Source organism: Meriones unguiculatus, chromosome 2 (genome assembly GCF_030254825.1).
Source record: "Meriones unguiculatus strain TT.TT164.6M chromosome 2, Bangor_MerUng_6.1, whole genome shotgun sequence".
Lineage (NCBI taxonomy): Eukaryota > Metazoa > Chordata > Mammalia > Rodentia > Muridae > Meriones > Meriones unguiculatus.
Genome location: NC_083350.1, coordinates 136,117,058 through 136,139,739, shown reverse-complemented (window position 1 = coordinate 136,139,739; position 22,682 = coordinate 136,117,058). Strand labels below are relative to the sequence as shown.

The 22,682-nt window shown below is 38.6% G+C and overlaps 1 protein-coding gene across 5 annotated transcripts in view; it reads left to right on the top strand.

The window, feature by feature from the left end:
* Positions 1 to 13,869, top strand: part of Ect2 (epithelial cell transforming 2) — a 57,844-nt gene extending 43,975 nt beyond the window's left edge. For all 5 annotated transcript variants that reach the window (XM_060378154.1, XM_060378152.1, XM_021653716.2 and 2 more), the window contains 3 exons: positions 7,976 to 8,083; positions 8,881 to 9,024; positions 12,607 to 13,869. In XM_060378154.1, coding sequence (XP_060234137.1) covers positions 7,976 to 8,083; positions 8,881 to 9,024; positions 12,607 to 12,696 — 342 coding nt within the window. In that variant the 3' untranslated portion in view covers positions 12,697 to 13,869. The remainder of the gene's footprint in view (positions 1 to 7,975; positions 8,084 to 8,880; positions 9,025 to 12,606) is intronic.
* The last annotated feature ends 8,813 nt before the right edge of the window (positions 13,870 to 22,682 follow it).

Here is a 22,682-nt window from a genome sequence, read left to right as displayed (position 1 = left end):
AGTAGAACTGAACAGCAAGCAACAAATGCAGAAAATTTCAGAAGTCTCATTAGCCACAAGATGGCAGCAAACATTTACCTATGTTCTGATTTTTACTTACATCAGAATTATTCCTGTCTGTTGACATTTTTTCATTAGAATTGTGCTTATACATTCAAAGATTCAGTGGCATCAGTTAAGCTTTTTCCTGAGTTTAAGGTTTCACACATAGTAAAAAATTTTAAAGGCCCTAGTTAATGTCTTATTTGAGAATATTTTATCATACTGAAGAAATGATGTTTCTAAATATGTATGCTCAAATATAAATATATGTATAACATTTTCTTTAAAAAGCAATTCTGATTATTTGAATCAGCAGGGTTGTTTTGTTTTGTTTTTTTAAATTCTTGGTACCCTAAATAGTATAAGGTTGCTTTTTTTGTTATTGTTGAAATCTCTCCCCCCCTTTTTTCTTTTCTTTTTTAATGTAATTCCAGGGAGTCCTCAAACCTGTAGCAATCCTCTTGCTTTAGCCTCCTATATGCTAGGATTACAACACCACCTTGACCCTGCTTAACTGAGTAAAATAAGTAAAATGATTACTGTCTGTACTGTTTCATTTACTGTGACCATTTGTAGATGAGTTAACAATTAAAGCTTTCAGGGTGAAAGAAAGCTTAAAAAAATCCACATGAAACTAAAACCAAGAACAATGACTGATGATTGTATGAGCAAATTCTAGGGCTCAGGCATCTTTATTCTTGACACTTTAAAATGTTTTCATTGGTTCTTTGTGAGTTTCACACCATGCACCACCCCAGTCCCACTCAACTCCCTCTCTCCTCTACCTGCCTTCCACCCTTGCACCCCTGCCCCCAACAGAGGAAAAAAAAATTCATTTTGGAAACTATAGTATGTCAGAGTATGTTGTACAGTACAGTATACTCTTTTCTTTATACACATTAATCTCAGTGACCTGTTGGTCACTTGAGGCTTCTTGCTTCTGCTACTCTATCAATACTGGAGCCTCACTGGGACTCCTCTAAGTTATCCTGTTGTCGCCCTGTTTCATAGAGATCCTAAAGTTTTGGATCTGTAGGACTAGCCCCTTCATGCACTCTATTAGTTCATCAGTGGGGTAGTTGTTGGGGTGGGCCAACTCGATCTGGGCCTCAGAGGTATCTGAGCTGGCCTGCTTTCCTGATCTCATGCCCTTAGTCCAGCTCCCTCCCCTCTTTTCTCTCCCAAATCAGGGTCAGCTTTACTGTGCTGCCCAGGTGAGGTGCAGGACCCTTTCTCCCAAGTGCTATAACTTGTGAGGGCCAGGGCCAGCTCTCCTGCTTTCATGACTCCAGGGCCAGATCTCACTTCTGTCTCATGTGGTGAGGAGTGAGGGGAAAGGAGGCTTTCCCTGTCCATATTGTGGCACAAGAGACAATTGGTAGAGCCAGCTCTTTCCATGCTCATATCCTTGGAGCTGGCTCACCCACAACTTCTGTAATGTGTGGGTACACCTTCCTGAGTACACGGCTGGTTAGGGCAGGGGTCAGCTCTCTTGCCCTGTACCCCAGAGCCAGCTCTCCTATGGTGCCTAGGTGAGGGGTGGGACTGTTTCTGCATAGCTCTCAGTCGTCGTCATGTCCCTGGTCAGCAGCCCAGACCAAGGCCATCTACCTGGCTTTTTGTGGCCCTTGGTGACCGCATAGGCTAGGACCCAACCATGGTCCCAAGTGACATCAGGCTGTTCTCACTACCCTTGAGTCTCCAGTTCTGCCTCTCTTCATTGTGCCCACACCCTTCTCTTTCTCTTCCATTTTTTCACTTTCTGGAAGAAAGTGGTGCCTGGTATCCGAGTGTCTGGGATTGTCCCAAGAGTGGTCTTGCCTATGGAACCAGGCAGGGGTCATCTTGGGCATGGTCTGGTCCCCGCTCCACCTCAATGCCTGTGGTGCTGGACTGATGGTCATTTCAGGCTAGTTCCCTGTCCGGGCACTATGGTGCTGGTCTGGTGGTCATCTTGGGTTCACCCCTCATCCAGCCTGCCCAGCTGGCCCTCTTGCAGGTAGTCTATCTTGGGCATGCTCCCTTCTGGGGCCCGCAGTCCCAGGTGATATTCTGCTGACCTCCAGCTCACTCCCCACTCCAGACCTGCATGGTACCAGACTAGTGGTCATCATGGGCCAGCTTCCTTGTCCACGTTTGTGTGGAATCTTTTGCCAATATAATTAGTCTAGAATTAACTTAAGAATTAAATGCCTTATGCCACAATTTAGTATTTTTGCCCCTAACTTAATGTCTCTAATAAAAATAAAAAACATTCTATATCTTGGGGCTGGAGAGATTGGAGAGATTGCTCGTTGGTTAAGAGTACTTGCTATTCTTACATAGGACTCAGGTTCTGTTTCCAACACTTTTATGGTGGCTTGAAACCTTCTGTATTTCTAGTTCCAGGGGATCTGATGCCCGTGCTTGGCCTCTGTGTCATCAGGCATACATGCAGTACGTACACACAGACACATACACACACACACACCCCACACAAAAACATAGGCAAAGTACCCATACACGTAAATAAAATGTTCTATATCTTGATTTTAATTATAGCCACTGATTGCTTATGAATAGCAGTATTTTGGTTTTCCTAAACTTGTAAGCAGAATTAATTGCTATTAATTGCTATAGACACAGGATATGTAGGAAGAGATTTGTGTTTGAGCCAGTATTGTTTATAATGAAGTTAATATATGATTTATACTTACAACTATTCTGCAAGTTATTGGGATGAATATTCCTTAATATCCAAAATTGTTGGATCCTAAATGTAAGGATCCCATATATTCCAGATTTTAGACTTTTTTCTGTATTTTGAAATGTTTCATATGCATAATATGATAAATTGGATATTACTCAAGTTTAAACCTATGGTTCATTTGTTTCTTGTATTCTTAGTCTAAAGGTAAATTTTTTTTTTTTTTTTTTTTTTGTGCCTTCGGGAGCTTAAAGAAGTAACTAGTTAGGGAGATAAGCTTAAGAAAGGAAAGAAAAGGAAAGGAAGACACACCTGATGTCAATGAGATGTTTTTAATGGCTTAAGATAGCAGAAATGTGAGGTCTTTGTGTGTGTGAATTAGCATTCATGAGTAAGCTTGTAAACTGTAACTGAAACTCCTTTCAGTTACCGAGGACCCTGTACACCTCAGTGGGAAAGCTCAGACTTTGCTTTCCAGTTTTAACTTCAGTGCTTCTGTTTCTACGCTCATCTTGTCTCCATAGGGATTGGAGTAATTGAAAAACTGTCCTCATAGCTTCTTCTATGTGTGACACACTTTGACTAAACTCCAGATAGTTTCCGAATTACAGAATTGTTTCAGAAAATATAAGCCTGAGCTATGCTTTACATTTCATTCACATTTGATTTGAGACACTCAGGTAAAAGAATTTAACATGGGTATTTTTGAAAGAGCTGTAATTACTAATGAGTAGCAGAAGCCGCGGACTACTCAGATGCATATTTGCCTGTGTCTTCTCACTGTTTTTTTTCCATGCTTAGATAACTGGGGGACGTGCTTCTTTGCGTTTTAGCAAACAGCTTTGTTGTTATTTTGCCCTCTAATGTAGTACCTGAGTAAAATTTCCCCTTTGGTTCATTCTGGAAGTAAACCCTTCTAGGATTGCAAAAGACGTTATGTTTATCTTCTCCCCAAATCAGAAGGATTTATTTGTTCTTTCAGAAAAATAACCATGAAACTAATTTTTTCCTTAGTTCTTAGGTAGTTATTATATGGTCATTAATAGTTACAGCAATAGAAAAACAGAGCATGGACTTTCTAATACAACGTTTTTATATCAATCAGTTACTTAATTTTTTTTAAATATATTTTTTATGCAGTATTTGCCTGCATGTATGCTTACATGTCAGAAGAGGGCACCAGATCTTATTACCCATGGTTATGCACCACCATGTGGTTGCTGGGAATTGAGCTTGGAACCTTTAACAGCAGTCAGTGTTCTTAACCTCTGAGCCATCTCTCCAGCCCCAGTTGCTAAAGTTGTAAATTATATGTGTGTTAATGTTTTGCCTATGTGTGTGTATATACATACACACACACACACACACACACACACACACACACACACACACACAAACACGTGCCTGTGGAGGCCAGAAGAGGGCTTCAGAGTCCCCAGAAGTGGTGTTAACAGCTTATGGTGTGGTTGCTGGGAACCATCACTGTGTCCTCTGCAAAGAGGAATAAATGTTCTTTACTGCTGAGCCATCTTTCCAGACCCTAGAGTCTTAAATTTTCAAATTCTTCATGGTAAAGAATATTTTACAAAAACTGAGTGGAGGTGGAGTCTAGGTTCATTATCTAAGCTGATACCTTTTTTTTTTTCAAGGAATAAATTTTAGTTACAATATGTTTTTATTTATGCTCCAATTTTCACTGATAAGTTGAAAAATAGTATTTGCACATAAGAATAAAAACAAATCAATTAAAAATAGTTATGTTGCAACATACGTGTCTCAGTTCTTTAATGTTGGCAGTTATCAATTAGAAAGTATAGAAAATGACCTTTCCCAATAAAGTTTGTTATGAAATATGTAGGAATAGTTTTTTAAGAAACATTAGAACTATTTTAAGTATGAGTTTGGCTAGAATTATAGTTCAATGGTAGACTGTTCTTGGCATTCCCAAGACCTGCTCTCAATACCCAACATAAAACCAATGGAATGGAAATTTGCAGTATTTAGAGCCTTGATATGCTATTCCCTAGTGAATATCGTATAACAGGTTTTGATTCATCTTTAATTAGTTCACAGATTTTTGCTGTCTCTTAAATCCTATGGAGAACTTGTAGAATTTGACAGAATGATCCCTAAGATAATTTCTGGAAAAAAGATGCCTGGAAAATTTAGTAGTACTATTACGGTATGAGAACTAAATCATACTTAAGCTTTAATATACATTTGCTTATTTGGGATAGTAGGATGTGTATGGCCCTGTGCTTGTGTGAAGGGGCGTAGGATAGTTTGTGGGAGTCCGTTCTTTCTTTGTACCACCATGGCAGGGATTGAATGCAACCATTAGGCTCGTAGAGCGATGCCTTATCCACCAATTCATCTTTCTGGCCCTAAAGTGATTAAAAAAAAAAAAAGTTACAGTGATCAGATTACGATTGCATTGTTTTAAGGCTTATATATGTACCTATAGGATGAGTCTTATTTTACACAGATGGGTGTTTTGCCTGTACTTATGTCTGGGTACCATATGCATTCAGTGTACAAGGAGACGAGGGAGGGCATTGGATCCCCTGGAACTGTAGTTAAATGATGCTTGTGAGCTGACAGATCAGATTACGATTGCATTGTTTTAGGGCTTATATATGTACCTATAGGATGAGTCTTATTTTACACAGATGGGTGTTTTGCCTGTACTTATGTCTGGGTACCATATGCATTCAGTGTACAAGGAGATGAGGGAGGGCATTGGATCCCCTGGAACTGTAGTTAAATGATGCTTGTGAGCTGACAGGTGGGTGTTTGGAATCGGACTCCGGTTCTCTGGAAAGCATCAGTACCCTTAATTGCTGGGTTATTTCTTCAGCTCCAGAATAGATGTTTATGAAGTAAGACTATTTATCATACTAGTGTAGGTGTTAGTTAAAGCTGTTAGCTCATAGCATTACAAATATTAGTTAAGTAGTTAAAAACTACTTACTTCATAAATTACAGATATAAGTGTGAAAAAATGAAGAACCATTCCAAAAACAAGAAATGCATGTGCCATATATTTTCCTCTTTCAGTGTGAAGTACTTGGTAAGACAGGAGGGCTATAAGGAAAGGAAGTTATATAATTTAATGAATGGCTGTCTGTATGGTTAAATAAGGAATGTTAAAAATAAATAATAAAACACATTGACAAAAATGAGAAGTAATAGAAATAAAACTATCATTTACTTTTTGACTTTTAACATTCTTTTTTTAAAGATACAGACATTGGCAGAATGACTTTCCTTTTTTTTAATTTTTTTAAAGATTTATTTATTTAATGTACATGAATGTTCTATCTACATGTATACCTGCACACCAGAAGAAGCCATCAATCAAATCCCAGTATGGATGGTTATGAGCCACCATGTGGTTGTTGGGAATTGAACTCAGGACCTTAGGAAGAGCAGACAGTGCTCTTTAACCACTGAGCCATCTTCTCCAGCCACCTTTTTTTTTTAATTAATTTTTCAATTAATTTATTTTTATTTCATGTGCATTGGTGTTTTGCTTGAATATATGTCTGTGTGAGGATGTTGGATCGCCTAGAACAGGAGTTACAGAGAGTTGTGAGCTGCCCTATGGGTGCTGGGATTTGAACTTGGGTCCTCTGGAAGAGCAGCCATTGTTCTTAACTGCTGAGCCTTCTCTCCAGCCCTCATTTTCCTGTTTTTATTTTTAAAAGATTCATCTTATTCCTAGTTATCTGTATCTGCATATAGGGTATGTGCATGTGTGTGCAGGTGTCCATCCGTGGATGATAGAAGACCACAGCAATCTCTTGGAGTGGAGTTCCAGGCAGATGTGAGCCTCCTGACATCTGCTGAGGAAGGCACTCTGCTCTTCTGCTACACAGTCTGTGAATTAACCACTGAGCTACATCTTTGGTCCCAAATATAATGACTTTAATAAAGAAACTAAGGAAGTTTCAGCCAAATAAGCCTATTTGGCTAATGGTGGATAGCAAGATAGGTGTTTGTTTTTTGTTTTAAATAGCCATTTTTAATTGTAGGCTGTGCTGTTTAATATTTTGTGTTTGTAGCTTGGCATTTCAGTCAGTTCTGAGTACTACCAGGCTCCTTGTAAGTGTTGTGGGCTAGACACACCAGATATCTTTTCCACTTTGTATATATCTATATCCACACACACACACACACACACACACACACACACACACACACACACAACATATATACTGTATATATACATTATATTGTTTTTATATTACACATGTTATGTAAATACACATGTATATACAATATGTATATATTATATATCATATGTGTGTATATTTATATATATGAGGAAACTTTCAGAAAAAAAAGTCTTTCACAAGATGGTATATAATTCTCTGTCGCTGCAGACTGATGTGCTAACAAGTGGCTTCATGGTGCTTGAGGAATGAAGTCATTTGCCTTTTCTTAGTCTAGATTAGTGAATTTAAATTCATACGAGTAATGTGTAAACTTTCCTTTGATAATCCAAACATAATATGGGTAAGTAAACTTGGATCAGGACTGTCTGGTACTTCAGAGGATGTGGGACGAGGGAGAATAGATCCGATAAATGAGGCTGACCAGGGTCTCACGCAGTAACAGAGCATCAGACAATTCATAGTAACTCTGAAGGTTAATAAGAGCCCTGTGAGTAAACTGTACAGTCAATCACAAGGACAAGCCACCTGTTTTTCTATAGTGGCATATAAACAAATAGCTACTTATAATAATTTGAAGTAAACTCACTCCTATCTACCACACCTGGGCGGAGGGGCACAAAACCACAATTGAACGTCAATTTTGTGTGTCATAAGACTCTTGTTTTCTCGGAGTTTTCTCACAAGCACTCAGAATTTTCCTCAGATGACGCTGTTCTTGGACTTGTTCTGACAAAGGCTAATTTTGGTCTATGGTTTGTAGCACACTCTAGGAGGGCTTTTGCTCCTTGGGGAATGTACTCTATATTCTGTGAACTCTCCTCTTAGGAAAGAACACTTTGTTTATATTTATACAAAATACTTGCACAGTTTCAAGGTTGTTACATACACCCTGATTTCTAGCTGCTATTCCTGTAGGGACCCTGGTTGGTAGGCCAAAACCTCTAATTTAGATTTCTTCTAGACACAAATTGAGGAGGAAGGTCAGGTGTGGGTGTCTTTTATATGTGTGTGTGTAATGGTTTGATTATAGAATCAGTTGTTTTTGAACTTTAAATTATTTTTTCAACAGGAAAATCTTATGTACACAGCTGACCCAGAATCTTTTGAAATAAATACAAAAGATATGGATAGTACATTGAGTAGAGCATCTAGAGCAATAAAGAAGACTTCAAAAAAGGTGAGTTTTAGTGGAATTTTGGACATATCTCTAAAATGTATCTTTCACATTAAAATAATACTGCCTTCAACATCAGTAAAATGGTGTAGAGCTGTTGTGAGGACCTGAGTTCTGTCTCTAGAACCTAAAGGGGCTGGGCTGTGGGACATTTATAATCTTAATTCTGGAAAGGCAGTCAGGAGAAGTCTTGAGTTTGATTGTCAGCTAGTGTAACCTTGGTGAGGTCCATGCTAGTAGCAATCGTGTCTTTAAAAAATGCAGGCACACACATATACAACACTTAACAGTCTACAACAGAACTGATTTACAGTTCTTGGAAATGACTCACAGTTTAAAGCTTATGAAATTCCCCGACTTCTTTGTCGCAGCAGTTACAAACAATATGCTGTTGCATTCTTGTTTCAAATGACTATTGAATAAACCAGACTTGAGTAGAAATATACTGTTGGTGTTTAGCTGAGGATGTAGCTTTTTAGCACACGAAAGTCTTGGCTCCAATCCCAGCACTACAAAAAGAAAAGAAATAGAAAACAAACCACACAACAAATTCCTACATTTCTTGTGTCGTAGGCTAGCTGTTTTCTTTCCGCTTCTCTCTCTTCCATTGAACTGCAGTGCTCCTACATGCAAGAGGGAGTCATCTCTAGCATACTTCATTTTTTTCCTGCTTACGCCAGGCACAATTCAACCACATCTTATTTGTTTCAAATGACATATTTGGCTTTCTTTATGTAGAGATATTTTTATGGCCCACCTTAGGTTTGTCTAGCTATAACTGATACTCTTTTAAATTTCAGGTTACAAGAGCATTCTCGTTTTCCAAAACTCCCAAGAGAGCCCTTCGGTTGGCTCTTTCATCATCCCTCAGTTCAGAGGGAAGGAGTCCTCCCAGCAGTGGCAAACTTGCTGTGAGCCGTCTGTCCAGCACATCCTCCTTAGCAGTAAGTACTGGTTTGATGTGTTGAAGTACTTACTCAAATGTGTATGTTGATGAACTTTTTAGTAATGTAAAGCAATCTTCTATTTTTAAGAAACTTTTTAGGTTAGTCTACAAAGTAGTAGGCTTTGTTTTATTGTCTAAATATCTAATCTTTATTTTATTTACAAAGGCAACTGAAAAGATCTTTTTTTTTGGATAGGTTCTATGTAGCTTTGGCTCTCATGGAACTACTATGTAGACCAGGCTGGCCTCAAACTCACAGATCAGCTTGCCTCTATTTCTCCAGGCTTGTACACCTATTCCTGGCAAAAAAAAAACAAAAAACAAAAAAAAAAAACAAAAAAAAAAAAACCTGTTTTTAATGAGTTAGATGTATATCTACTATGCAGTTTTTAACTGTTGAAATTTTACTGGAACTGAGACATAGTCTAATTTCCATAAAAAAGTATGTTTTGAGCTGACTTATCACTTTATTAATATGTTACATTTCTTTGATGAGTTCCAATAATATTGGACTAAGGTTTATTCCTTTTCAATTGGCTTGCTGAGTAGGATGTAATCTGCAACCAAACTATACAGGTTTCTCTGGAATTAAGCTCACGTGAAAATATTTAAGTGTTCTGAAACAATCTGCAATCACAGTTTTAGAATGATTAGGTGAGGACATTTATAAGTGTCACATCACCCAAGTATGTAAGTGTTCCCATTAAATTAATATTAAGCCAAGCTACAAAGGTTAAAGAAATCAAGTGCCAGTCAGTTCTTAGCTGTGCATCTTTTAGCAAGCTTCTGAGTTTTTGTAAACAAGAGGTCAATAATGCTTACCTCAGAGAACTAAGTTATATGTAAAATAATAAGTAGATGTCATGTATACCGAATATGCAGGAAGGCAGTTTAGGTAATAAGAGTATAAGCTCTGAAACCCAAATTTTCAAAACCTTGTTTTGCTGTTTACTAGTGCATAACTAAATTATTGCGAGTTTTTGTTGTTGTTGTTGTTGTTTTTATGTGTTCATTTTTTCACATAAAACAATTGTGAATTAATTGAAATAACTGTCTGTTAAATACTTAGTATGGCACACTGGGTGCTCTAGTATTAATGAGCAGTTAGTTTTGTGTTATAGAACTAATACAGACAAGGAACATAATAGTAGAAGTTATTTCTTAAAAGCTAGTTAAAGTTTTTAAAACTTCAGAGTTATAGCCAAAAAAAATGAGTCTTTTTTTGTTTGTTTGTTCGTTCATTTGGTTGGTTATCTTTTTTCTCGAGACCGGGTTTCTCTGTCAGGCTGTCTTGGACTCGCTTTGTAGGCCAGGGTGTCCTCAAACTCATAGCAGTCTGCTTGCCTCTGCCTCCCTGAGTGCTGGGATCAAAAGTGTGCACCACCATACCCAGCTAGAGTGTATTTGTAAGTACATGCAAAGCAGGGCTGGAAATACAGCTCATTTGGTTGAGTATTTGTCTCACATGCACAAAACTATGGGTTTAATCCCCCGCATGCAGTGAAGGGGAGGTGGGAGGACCAGAAATTTAAGGTCAACCTTGGCTATGTAGCTATGTAACCACTTTGAAGCCTGCTTGAATTGCATGAGACTCTGTCTTTAAGAAATACAAAACAACATCCAGAATACAAAGTGAATAAATTGAAATAAATAATAAAAAAGAAATACAAAAAGAAGATGAAAGATGTGTGCAATTGTAAACACAATGCAGATAGGTTTTGTTAGTTTATACATTTTCTCTAAGTTTTATCTCATGTTTTTATTGTAATTAATGTAAATGTAATGTAAATGCCTTTAAATGATGTAAATTGTTTTTATAGGAAGAATTGTAGGAAGTTTATATTATTTGTATTAATGTTTTTATATAGACAATGTGCATGTAAGTACTTAAAAGATCATTAGGACTTCCATGTCCTCTCCTCAATTGCACATTCTGTCTTCACAAGCTCTCTGTGTTTTGGATTGAGCATGCTTATGTTCAGGTCTCAGATTGCACTGGTGCACACACTTAGTATTCCTGGTTTCCATCTATGCATCATTCTGCCTTCTGGGCTAATGTTTTCAAAATTACTAGAAGGAAATAACTTATTTTTCAAATTTCAAAGAAAAGTTCTACCCAAGTCACCTTTGACATTTGTGAAGAATTAGGAGCTACAGCAAGCAGTCTTGTGAAACTTAATGTCAGTTTGTTGGCTATTGAAAATACTTATTTGTTAAAAAAAAAAAAAGACATTCTTTCTGCATTGAACTCGCTTTATGTAGGTTGGGTCTTTGAATTCACAACTTTATTGTTGCTTTGAATTTATAGTATGTTAGATTAAATAGTTTTTGCATATTGCCAAATAAAGATGTTGTTACAAAAGAATTTATTAGTTTCACGAGAAGCAGGTTCCATTAAGTTTTTTCTTTCTTAGGAAAATGATCATCTAAAGAAGAGTAGTGCTATGATATGGAGATTCTTAAATTTATGGCTTTGTTTAGTAAATCATAAAAGTTCTACCTGAGGAAGACAGAGTTTTGCTGTTGAAGTCATTATGTTTTATCACTTGAGTGGTACTATTTTATTTATTTCACCGCCTTTTAAATGAGAACTTAGAGCCGGTTAGCTTATAGGCCCTGAGTTTAGATATAGTTTTCCATTTATATGCATTTTTTTAAAAGGAGACTTTCAGTTTATTTTGATTATACCCACACTTGGGTTTTACAACCTGCATGTTTTTGGGTATAGCTTAAGATTCTAATGATGATTAACTTTGACCTTTGAAAGAAGAAGTTTAGCTTGCTCAGCAATTTAACAATTACTGTTACTCAGTACTGCGATCCTATTCAGTTTTCATGTGTAGTGAAATATACACACATAAAAATACATACATACACATACAGGAGTTATGTATATAATACATTACTCATTGGGAATATGTGATTTAATTTTAGATTATTTTCATGATGCTATATTTTATCCTTTCTAACTTTGATTTAAGAATTAAGAAAAGGGGCCTGGAGAAGGAGCTCAGCAGTTAGGAACATTTTCTGCTTTTTTAGAGTACTCAACTTTGGTTTCTATAACCCATGTTCAAGTAGCTCACAAGACATACAAAAACACATATCACACACACACACACATACCCCTTTTAAATAGGAATTAAGAGGGAACAAGGTAGGTAGCTCAGCAGGTGTAAGGTGCTTGTCACCAAGTCTGAGGACCCAAGTTCAGTCCCTGGAGGAGAGATCCAGCTCCTGACAGTTGTCCTCTACCTAACAAACAAGTGCCTCAATTGTTTATCTTTTAACTGAAAACATGCCAACTCTTAAAGATTCTTTTTTTAACTGTACCACTGAGCCTCAGAGGAAAGGCACCAGAGTTAAATCAGTCAGTCATCTAGCTTTTGTTTCAGAATGCTAAACTAGTATTAATTGTTTTATTCCTACTCCATTCCTCTGATCTTAAGTTTTGTATTTAGAACTGTTTGTCTTGATTGTCATGTTAATTAGTAGAGGGTAAGAATGGTAGGCATGGCACTTAACTCTGCTGTAAGTGTTGAGAAGAAAATTTGAAGTATGTTTGTCTTGTCTTTCACAGGGTATTCCGTCTCCCTCCCTTGTCAGCCTCCCTTCTTTCTTTGATCGGAGAAGTCATACATTAAGTAGATCTACAACTCACTTGATATGAAACTTAAAAACATGGGACCTCGTACTTCAATAAGATGCTGACTTAAATGGTACTTTTAATTAGCACTTGGTGAAGGTTATAAAGAAGATAAGTAACACTAACCAATACCGTTTTATTTTCTTGAAAAACATTTTCCAGATAATCTATGTAAAAAATTTATTGATTTTGATGTAATTTATCTCTTTGTTTGAATCTCACATCTGAAGAACAGTAACTTAAGTTATTCATGATAATCAGTAGCTTTGTAACCCTGACACAGTAAACTTTATTGGTGGGTGCAAAATACTATTGTGTATTTGTATAGTATCTTGAATGAAATTTTGGAAGTACATATTTGTGTATCTCAATTTTTGCAGAGACTAAATGGCAATGCAATACTTACTGAATAAAAACCTGTGATTAAATTCTAGGGGCCTATTCACATGTATTGTTTGATGTACTTTACTGCTCTTGTGCAGTTTATTTTATTTTAAAATAAGAGATCTAGCACATGAACTTGAAAGGATACATCATTTTTAGCCATATAATTAAGATCATTTCAAAATATTTTTGCAAACTGAGATAAGGACAGAAAGATTATAAAACATTGTATATGTTGTGAATATAAGATATTAGTATGTACTTTGTAATTGTTTCAGAGACTTTATTTTCTTGCTCCAGCCACTAGCAAACCTTGATTTAGTTTTGACTACTGTATTTTATTTCAAAAGATAAAACCATGGGAAAACTGTGTTAAGAATTGCTTCTTTTCTCTTTATAATTGTTCTGAAGCTGCCTTCAGTTTTGCTAATTGTCTGTGAAATGCGTAGACATAAATGTGTGGTCAACTTTTTATTGTAGTCATATTAAATATAAGATTGGACATTTATTGTCAAGTATTTCACAACTCTGCCTTTATCTTCTACTGTATTATTTCTTATAGTCAGTAATACACAATGATTGGGTTCCTATGGCCAAGTGTATTTTTATTTCTTATGTGTTCAAGGGAGTATTGTAAGTTTCTTTGTTAACTTAATTTTCAGTAGTCTGATTTAATAGTTTAATGACTGGATTTTTTTTTCCTATGCCATGTATGTGCCACTTCACAGGTTAGTAAATGACCTCATTTTGCTATATTTTAAAAGCAGTTAAACTAACAAGAACTTTGTAAATAAATAGTTTAAAACACAAGTATCTTTTATGTGTCCTGTTTCACTTTCTTCAGAGAAATTTTTATAGCCAAATGTGAATGCTTCCTTAGTCTTTGGACTGTTTTTTATTTAGCTTATTCATGTGTTTCACTAATGTTTCTGAGTATTTGTATACTGGGCTATGTGTAGGATGGGGTTTTAAGCTGAACTTTACAGAAGGGAGTATAAATCCTGTATTTCATGTAAAATTTTGTATTTATGTCTGTATACACTTATTTTTTTTTCTGGAAGAAAACATGTAGTTTTTATTGTTTTCTCGAGATAGAAGTGTTGCCCTACCACTAAAGACTGAGCTTTCCAGAGAGAAGTAATAGCAGAGGTTATGAACTTGGAAAACTATTGAGTGTACTGTTAAAAAATATCATATAAGTGACTAGTCAATTTTAACTTAAAATTAGCTGTCTGGGTTTTATCATTAACTGTCTGCTGTAGGGCATTGGTATGTTCCCATTATCAGATAAAGGCAGTTGCATGTGCACTTTAATGCATTAAGATTCTGCATCATGCAGGATTACCAGTAACTTTTCCCCTACTAAGAAAGTAAGACCTGTTTTGTTATAAGAGTCATTACAGTGTTTTAAAGCTTTTAGAGCATCAGATAGTGTTCTTTCAAGAGTGCAAGGGTGGTTTAATATCAGGATATTTATTGATATGAGTTATATTGACAATGTAAAAGTGAGAAATTCCGTTATCACCAAGTTTCAAAAGGTTAATATTCGCCTATAGTTAAGTGCTGAGAACTGTTTGGCAGCACAACTAAACCAACTGTACTTGGTGCTGCGGATTAGACCCACTTCCTCTTTGTAAGTAGGCAAACTGTACCGCTGAGCTATCTGTGTCACTAGCCCCAACATCAAGCATGTCTTTATGAAACATAACAAAGAATATTGTTAATATGTAGCCAAAGGGAAAATAACAATGTGGAAATCATTAGGTATGAAAAATTGAAAAGTCCAATGGTGTTAGGGACTAACTCATTCTGTTGAGGAATAAGAATTGGTACCTTGGGGCTGTGGAATGTTCTGGAGATGATACCTTGGGAATGCAGATTATTATGTACAAATACCTCACATAAATCCTAAAATTTAAAATGTGGTCCTAGCATCAGAAATAGCTTTGAGCATATCACAGTTTCAAGCAACAGAAAAGGCCTGACTTTAAGGTCGGAGTGCAATTAAAAAAGGAGATGAAGTGTGGAAGAATAATAGATGAAGCAAGTAAAATCTGTCAGCCAAGAAAATAATAGGTTATATAAAAATACATACCTACATATACATGTATGCTCAGGCTGGAGCGATGGCTCGGTGGGCAGAAGTGCATGTTCTGTGGACATGAGGACCTTGAGTTCAAATCCTCAGAATCTGTTTTAAGTCCTGCCACAGCTCTACGTGCCTGTAACCTCAGCACTGGGAGGCAGGCAGAGGCAGGTGAACCCTGATACCTCACTGCTGGCCAGCCTAGCTTAATGGCAGTTTTTTGGTTCAGGGATAGTCCCATCTTAAGGCAATTCTATCTACAGAGAATAAAGAGGAAGATACCTGGTGTCCTGTTCTGGCCTCTGTGTTTGGAAGTGTATACACCACACACATACAAGCATACACACACAAAATAATAATAAAGAGCTTATGACGGATAACTGAGCAACATAACTTTTTAATATTTAGTGAAGGTCTGGAGTGGTGGCTCACAGCTGGTTGTAGTTCCAGGGATGCCCTTCTCTAGCCTGCAAGGGCACTGCATGATCCATGGATGTATGTGCAGACAAAACATTCATACACATTATGTGAGCTTGTAAGAGAAGATTTTAAAAATCTAACATAATCTGTTAAATAATCCAAGCCATTATTGAAATCCTAGTATTTACTACTTCTGGTGAAAAACTGGGATGATATATTTCTTTTATTTTAAGTAGCAAAACAAAATGTCTAGAACCCTTATTATCCAGGGAATTTAGTAATACCAAAAAATTTATGCTGTCCATTGACATGTACTCTTTTCCCCAGAATCCGTAGGCAAGTACAAAACCACGATCTGCACACAAGATGTTGCCGCATTATGGGGTAGAGCAACACTGCAAAGTCATGTCCATTAATATAGGATTAGGTAACAAAAGTTCACTTACACTGTGTAGTCCTTGAAGTTAGTTCTCATCCATGTATGGAGTGATTTCTAGAAAAATGTTTTGAAGCAATTTCAAGATTTAGAACAATAGCTTTGTGTTTTATGAGTGTATTATATGTGGCCCCACCAGATCTACAGTGAGCTTACCACAAGATCCAAGGAATTTCAACTAACTTAGAACCTGTAGTTGCTCTTCTGTAGTTTTTGCTTTCTAGATGAATCTTTGTTTAGGGAAATCTCAAGCAAGTTGTTGAGCTTGAGGGAAGAAATGTAAGGAGCATAAATGTGACTATGTCATAAAGGTAAGGCTAGGGAGAAAGAGTGCTTGATACAGAAAATGTAGTGGTCGGTAGGAGGCCGCTTCAGCTGGTCACAAGTGTATGATTATAAATGTCCTGGGTTCTTGCCCAGGCAGAGGATAGGAAGATAACACAATGACCTGGTGATTGCAGAACTGGTTTTTTAATGTTTTGGCTAGGTACCAAAGGATCCACCATCAGTAGTGCCTTGTGTGCTCTCAGGAGGCTAGCATAAGTTTGTATCAGAGCAGTTGTACTGGTCTGTCTCCTGCTAGTGACATTGGAGTTACAACACCGTTTTATTTAGTTTTGTCTTAATCAGTCTAAGCTGTGTTACTGGCACAGTGATATTCTCAGTCTCTGAACTCACAGATGGGTCTTACACTTCAGAACTTAGACAGGAGACTGTCCCTCAGTCAGCTTTCTTGGTGGTCCCATTTTTACTCCTAGCTTCTGCTAAGATGGGTAAGTACACATTTAGTCTCCTCACATATCTCAGAAGCCCTATGTGTGACTGCTGATTATATTAGAATTTTCTAGAAATACAATATAATATCCAGTCCTGAGTCTGAGAGCCTGAATCAGGGAGCTGACAGGCAAATGGAAACATTACTTCCAAAGAATCCCAACAGGCTCCTAGGCATTTTTTTTTTAATTGATCCTAAGATAGCCCTGGACTTAGAACTACCTCTACTTTCCCAAACAGTGAGGTTTGATGTATGTGTGAAGACACCTGGTTTATGTGATGCTGGGGCTAGCCTAAAAGGTTTTGAGTATGCTAGGTATACCCTGCGTCTAATCTTTCCAGCTCAGTGGGCCCTTGAACCTGGTTATAAGTCTGAGAAACAGGCTGAGAAGATCAAGCATTCTCTGGGTACAGACCACTGACTTGGGGAAGGGCATTACCATTTATTTAGATAACTCAGAAGACAGAAAGGTTGTAGCTGACAGAGTGGAGATGAGGGAAGCCTCTTCCACTAGCAAAGGAAAAAAAAATCAGAATTTAGGAGTGTCCCCAGGCCTCAAGTCTTCAACATTTTCCCACTCCAACTTAGCATGTCCATTCTTTGAGTGAGTAACCTTCATCTAATAGTATGCACCATGTGAGCAGGTGCCCAGGTTCCACCCTACAGAGTAAACACCCAAGCTCAGGATTTGAAAACCCACCAACCCTGGAAAGCTCCCCCTCTCCACCCGCTCCCTCAAGAAACCCTATGTAAATCCTGACTTCTGCTCACTGTCCCCAGCAGCCACTCTCCTGAGTCTACTTCCCACTGTCGTGCTCTGTGACTTTGATATTCCTTGGCTTTTTTGTGATATTCCTTGGCTTACAAGTGACAGAATACTGGTCCCCTTTTAGCTGTGACACACACCCTATATGCTTGGGAATTCAACCTGCTTGGAAGCCCTGCCACTCACAGGATAGGGACCTGCTTTTTAATTATTAGCTCTTTCCTCAGAGCACACCTGGATTCTTTTAGGCCATTTACGAAGTGTGCAAGTTGTGAATTAGAGCCCTTCAGCTTGGTCATGTCTCTCGACACTTCGTTCAGTGACACTAGGCAAGACTGACCATGTCATTCTAAGTCGTGACTATGACTATCAAAGGCTGATACGGAGGGCATCGAAACACAGGCTATCAAAGCTACTAGAAGGAAGTCACTGAGGTCCTAATCTAATCAACCAGTGGTCAAGTTCTGGATTGAGTCCAGAGGCGTGAGAATAACACCTGCTCCAGAGGCAGGAACACCTGGAGGCCCCAGACTACCTGGCACTGGGCTCCTCCTGTTTTTTACCACTTTAGGCTTTCAATGGGTTGGGTGATGTCTGCCCACATTGGTGAGGGGAAATCTTTACTCAATTTATTAATTCTGCTGCCAGTATCTTCCAGAAATAAGATGGATACACCTCAAAATGATGTTTAACCAGCTCTCTGGGTATTCCTTAATCCAGTCAAGTTGATACATGAAAGTAACCACTACACTGACATTCCAAGGTGGTTAGTAAAAGGTGGTCCTGCTTTCTCTTCAGAGAACACTTTCGTTGACAGCAAATCTCCGAAAGGTGCCATCTCTTACTGTCTGGACAGGTAGGACCTTTCTGGATCATTAAGCTCCTGTTCTGCTTTGTAATCCCTCTCTCCATCTGTGTCCCCCCTTTACAGTGTCGTCACAGCAGCAGGGGAGCCCAGCCCACACCTTCGCTTCGAAAACTCAGCAGAGTATCCAGGTCGATCATGGTCAAACCCGTTTTGCACAACAGGCGGACCAGTCACGGAGTTTCTTGGCAGTGTATCAAACGGCCCCCTTTCACCTTGTTTCCAGCAATTCGCATTTCTTCTGAACGTGTGCGTTTCTACCAGCCGCCTGGACACTGCAGGAACTTCCCTAGAGGCTGCAGTCCTTTCTGCTGTGCACCTCACGTCTCAGGTCTCACTGGTAGAACCAGTAACACCCACAGTGTTTTGGTGGATTTGTTGTTGCTGAGATGGGGTCTCATGTAGCCCAGGATGGCCTTGAACTCCTGATCCTGCTTCTGCCTTCCAAACAGTAGGCAGGATTCAGGCATGCAGCACTACTCCTGGCAGCATCTACATTTCTGACAAGCCTCCCTCCCCCAGCATGATGTGGAGTTCTCTTCAGTATATTTTGTTTCTCTTTCTTAAAAACAGTTTTTTTTTTATTGTATTGGTGTTTTGACTACATGTGTGTCTGTACAGCAAGGCAATTGCCTGTTGTACATGGAGACCAAAAGAGGTAATCAGTTCTCTTGGAACTGGAGTTACAGGTGGGTGTGAGCTGTCATGTGGGCGCCGGTAATTGAACCTGGATCCTCTCAAAGAGTAGCCATGGCTCTCAACCACTGAGCCATGTTCATTCATTTCCTCTCATTTAGTTTTGGTTTCTTTTCTATTTTTGTGTCTTATGTTTTGTATTAATTTTTTTCATACAAGTATATATTAAACATTGAGCAATTTTCCCCATACATTCTTACTCTCCCATTTCTTGTTTATTTTAAACTGGTAAAAGTTCTTTTATACGATATACAACATAGTATGTTGAAATATGTATTATCGAGTGGACGAATCAAGCAGTTAGAGTATATGTTACCTCCATACCCAAGGATATACACTTTTGTGTAATTCGTGTATCTTCTCACTGGGCTAGTCCCGAGCTGTTTCTGCTTTTTTCAATTGGTTGTTTGTTATTGAGACAAGATCTCATAGCCCAGTCTACCCAGTCTAGGATCTCTGATCCTTCCACTTTACCTCCCAAGTGCTGGGACTACAGGCATGTTCTCACTCTCCTTTTTTAGTATTTGTTACACAACCACAGCTGACACACATCAGTATTTGTTTCCTGTTGGTGACACAGAAAAATGCGGTGTCTTAGAAACAAACTGATGATGATTGTGAGTGTGTGGCCAGACTGGTGTGTCGAGCTAGGCTTCTTCTCTAACCAAACACAACAATTCCCTGACCTCCACAAACTTCCTGAGTTTGGAGGACAGAAGTGCAGCTTCTTCTGGCTCCAGGTCGGTGGGCAAGCTCCTTCTGGAGGCTCTAGGAGAGAAGCTGTGCCTTGTCTCTTCCATCAGAGGCTCTGGCTGTTTCTTGGTTATGACTGTCACTCCAGTCTATGTACCTGTCACCACATCGTGTTCCCTCCTAGGAGAACACCTGTAATTACATCAGGCTGTTCCCACCTGGGTATTTCTGGAACATCTCATCTCAAGATGTCATCTACCAAGTCCCTTTTACCATCTAATATACAGATTCCTGGGCTTGGGGGACTGTTAGCCAGTTGACCAAAAGCTAAACAAACTGAAAAATACATGTAACATGTGATAGCAGCAATTTTAATATTGTAGTATCAAGATGTAATTATCGAGATCAATGGACAAGTCATTACCAGGCAATTAATTCATAATGAATTGGACATATTAAAAGTTACTCCATGTTATTAGCAAATGAGACTACAAGAGGGAAGTAATGCTATTTTAGAAATCAAGGTATAGTATGCTGCTGGCAAGAGTGTTCGTGTACCCCAACTTACATAAACAATTCTCAGTTGAATAGAGACCCGGAGCCACACATTATGCAGAGAATGGGAGATCTTGGAACATTCAGCCCTAATTGGGTGTCACCATCAAATCCTTCCCCATAGAGCTCAGAGAACCCCTCGGAATAGGAGGAGGAAAGAATGTAAGAGGCAGCAAGGATGGAGGACAAACAGAGCAAGGCCCTCTAAATCAACGTGAGCAAAGCTCATACAAAGTCACAGACTGAAGCAGCATGCACGGGGCCTGCGGGGATCTGTACTAGGTCCTCTGTGAACACGTTATAGCTTCTAGCTTACTGTTTTTATGAGATTTCTAAATGTGAATGAGTGGATCTGTGATTCTTGTGCCTTCTCTTGGGATCCTGTAGGTTTCTCTTGCCCGACTTCAATGTGATAATTTTTGCTTTATCTTATTGTATTTTATTTTGTTATATTTTAATTTATCTTTTAGAAGCCTGTTTTTGTTTTTTTTCTAATAAAAAATAGAAGGGAATGGATCTGGATAGGAGACAGGTAGGGAGGAACAAGAAGGAGTAGAGGGAAGGAAAGCCATAATCTGATTATATTATGTGAGAAAAGAATTTATTTTTAATAAAGGGAAAAAAATCCAAAAATCACTGCCCCAAATTGGACTACTGCTTCATGTTCCAGGACAGCACCAAAGTACAGTGCCCCACACCTACCTGTCCTTTTTAAACATAAATTGTTTGCTTACTGAAGGGCATGTACATGCCAAGCGCACACATGGACATCAGAGAACAAGTTTCATGTGTGGGTTCTTTTTTTTCCACAATGTGGGTTGCAGATATCAACCCTTAGTTGTCAGGTTGGCAGCAAGCTTCTTTACCTAATAAGCCATCTTGTAAGCTTGGCCTCTTTGGGTAAGCTGTAAACATTGTATAAAATTCACTTCAAGCTCTGTGAACAAAGTATGCACAATACATTATTTCCATCTTCCTTTGCATTTTGGTCACATCCCCAATGTATCTCATGTGCACACAGATAACCCTACATATGAATCATCTTATCCTTAGCATTTATTTCCAATAAGGGATACTCAACCCCAAGGAGTGCTCTGTTGCAAATATGGAATTTGTTTCACTCCATTGTTTTATTTAGCCTACTAGTTGCAAACACTCAAAAACTGGAAAACACCATGGAGATATCCTAACTTAGCGTTCACATATTTACACCAGTAGTGGCTTCCCATGGAGTCTCCTGTACTCCACTGACAGGCACACACTGACAGTCTATTGGTCAAAGCTAGGCTCTGCAGATGGCCTCAGTCTGCTCCACCCTCTGAACTGCTGCCACGGGAGCACAGGGTTGATCCCTTCTCTGCATGTAGAAGTATGTGGGGGGCTACATCAGTATTCTTCGTAAAGTGTTTGCAAAAGATAACCTAAGCTTTCATAGTATTCCCTCAAAAAATAAAATTATACAACAAAGATTTCTACAAACACAAAACCAACAACACTCCCCCCTTTCCAAATGTGCTGTACCATAACAGGGCTTATCGTCAGCCTCCAGACGGTGACTTGCTGTGTTACTGGGTATAGTTCTTTGAGGATTCTGCCAGAACTGTCCACAATAAAGCTGGCACTCTGAGGGGCTTTCTGAAAAGCACTCAACAGTGCTCTGTTCTAGCAAGTGACGTCAATTTCACTGAAGCTTCTGTCTAAACTCATCACATTTCTCTTTGGTTTTACTTCTTTCATTTCACATGCAGTATATACATGGGTGTTTGTACATGTGAAATAGTCTGCAGGATGTAAAGCGATTTAAAACTTCTTCATACTCTGCGCAATCAAAGATCCTCACGATTTATAAAAGTTTTGGATCTAGACTACATAATACACACGAATTAAAACAAAACATGACTGGCATTTTCTAATCTTTCCCATGCCATTTTGTATGGCTTACTTCATTAGCATCCGCCCTAACACCCAAGCCAAAACCCCTGGGCTCCTTGTTCACATGCTCGTCTCTCTTGCCCGTTCGACACAGCGAGCACGTTGATCCCGCGTTCTTACTATATGGGAAATGGACCCATCTCCTCATCTGCAGTCCATTGCCAGGCTTTACTTGAGGCATGCGCAACTTTCTCCTGGATCTGCAATGTAGTCTTCAGTTCTAAGCCGAGGCCCCACAAAAGCAGAACCTGAAACAGAGAGAGGCTTCTGTTCGGTTTTTCTGAGTAGTTTATCCCGAGGAGAGCCGGAGAAGGAGGGAAAGCTGGAGAAGGATGGAGAGCCCCGCAGTTTGCTTTATTGGGCTGGCTGCCGGATACAAGGGATACAAGCGCTGCTGCTCAG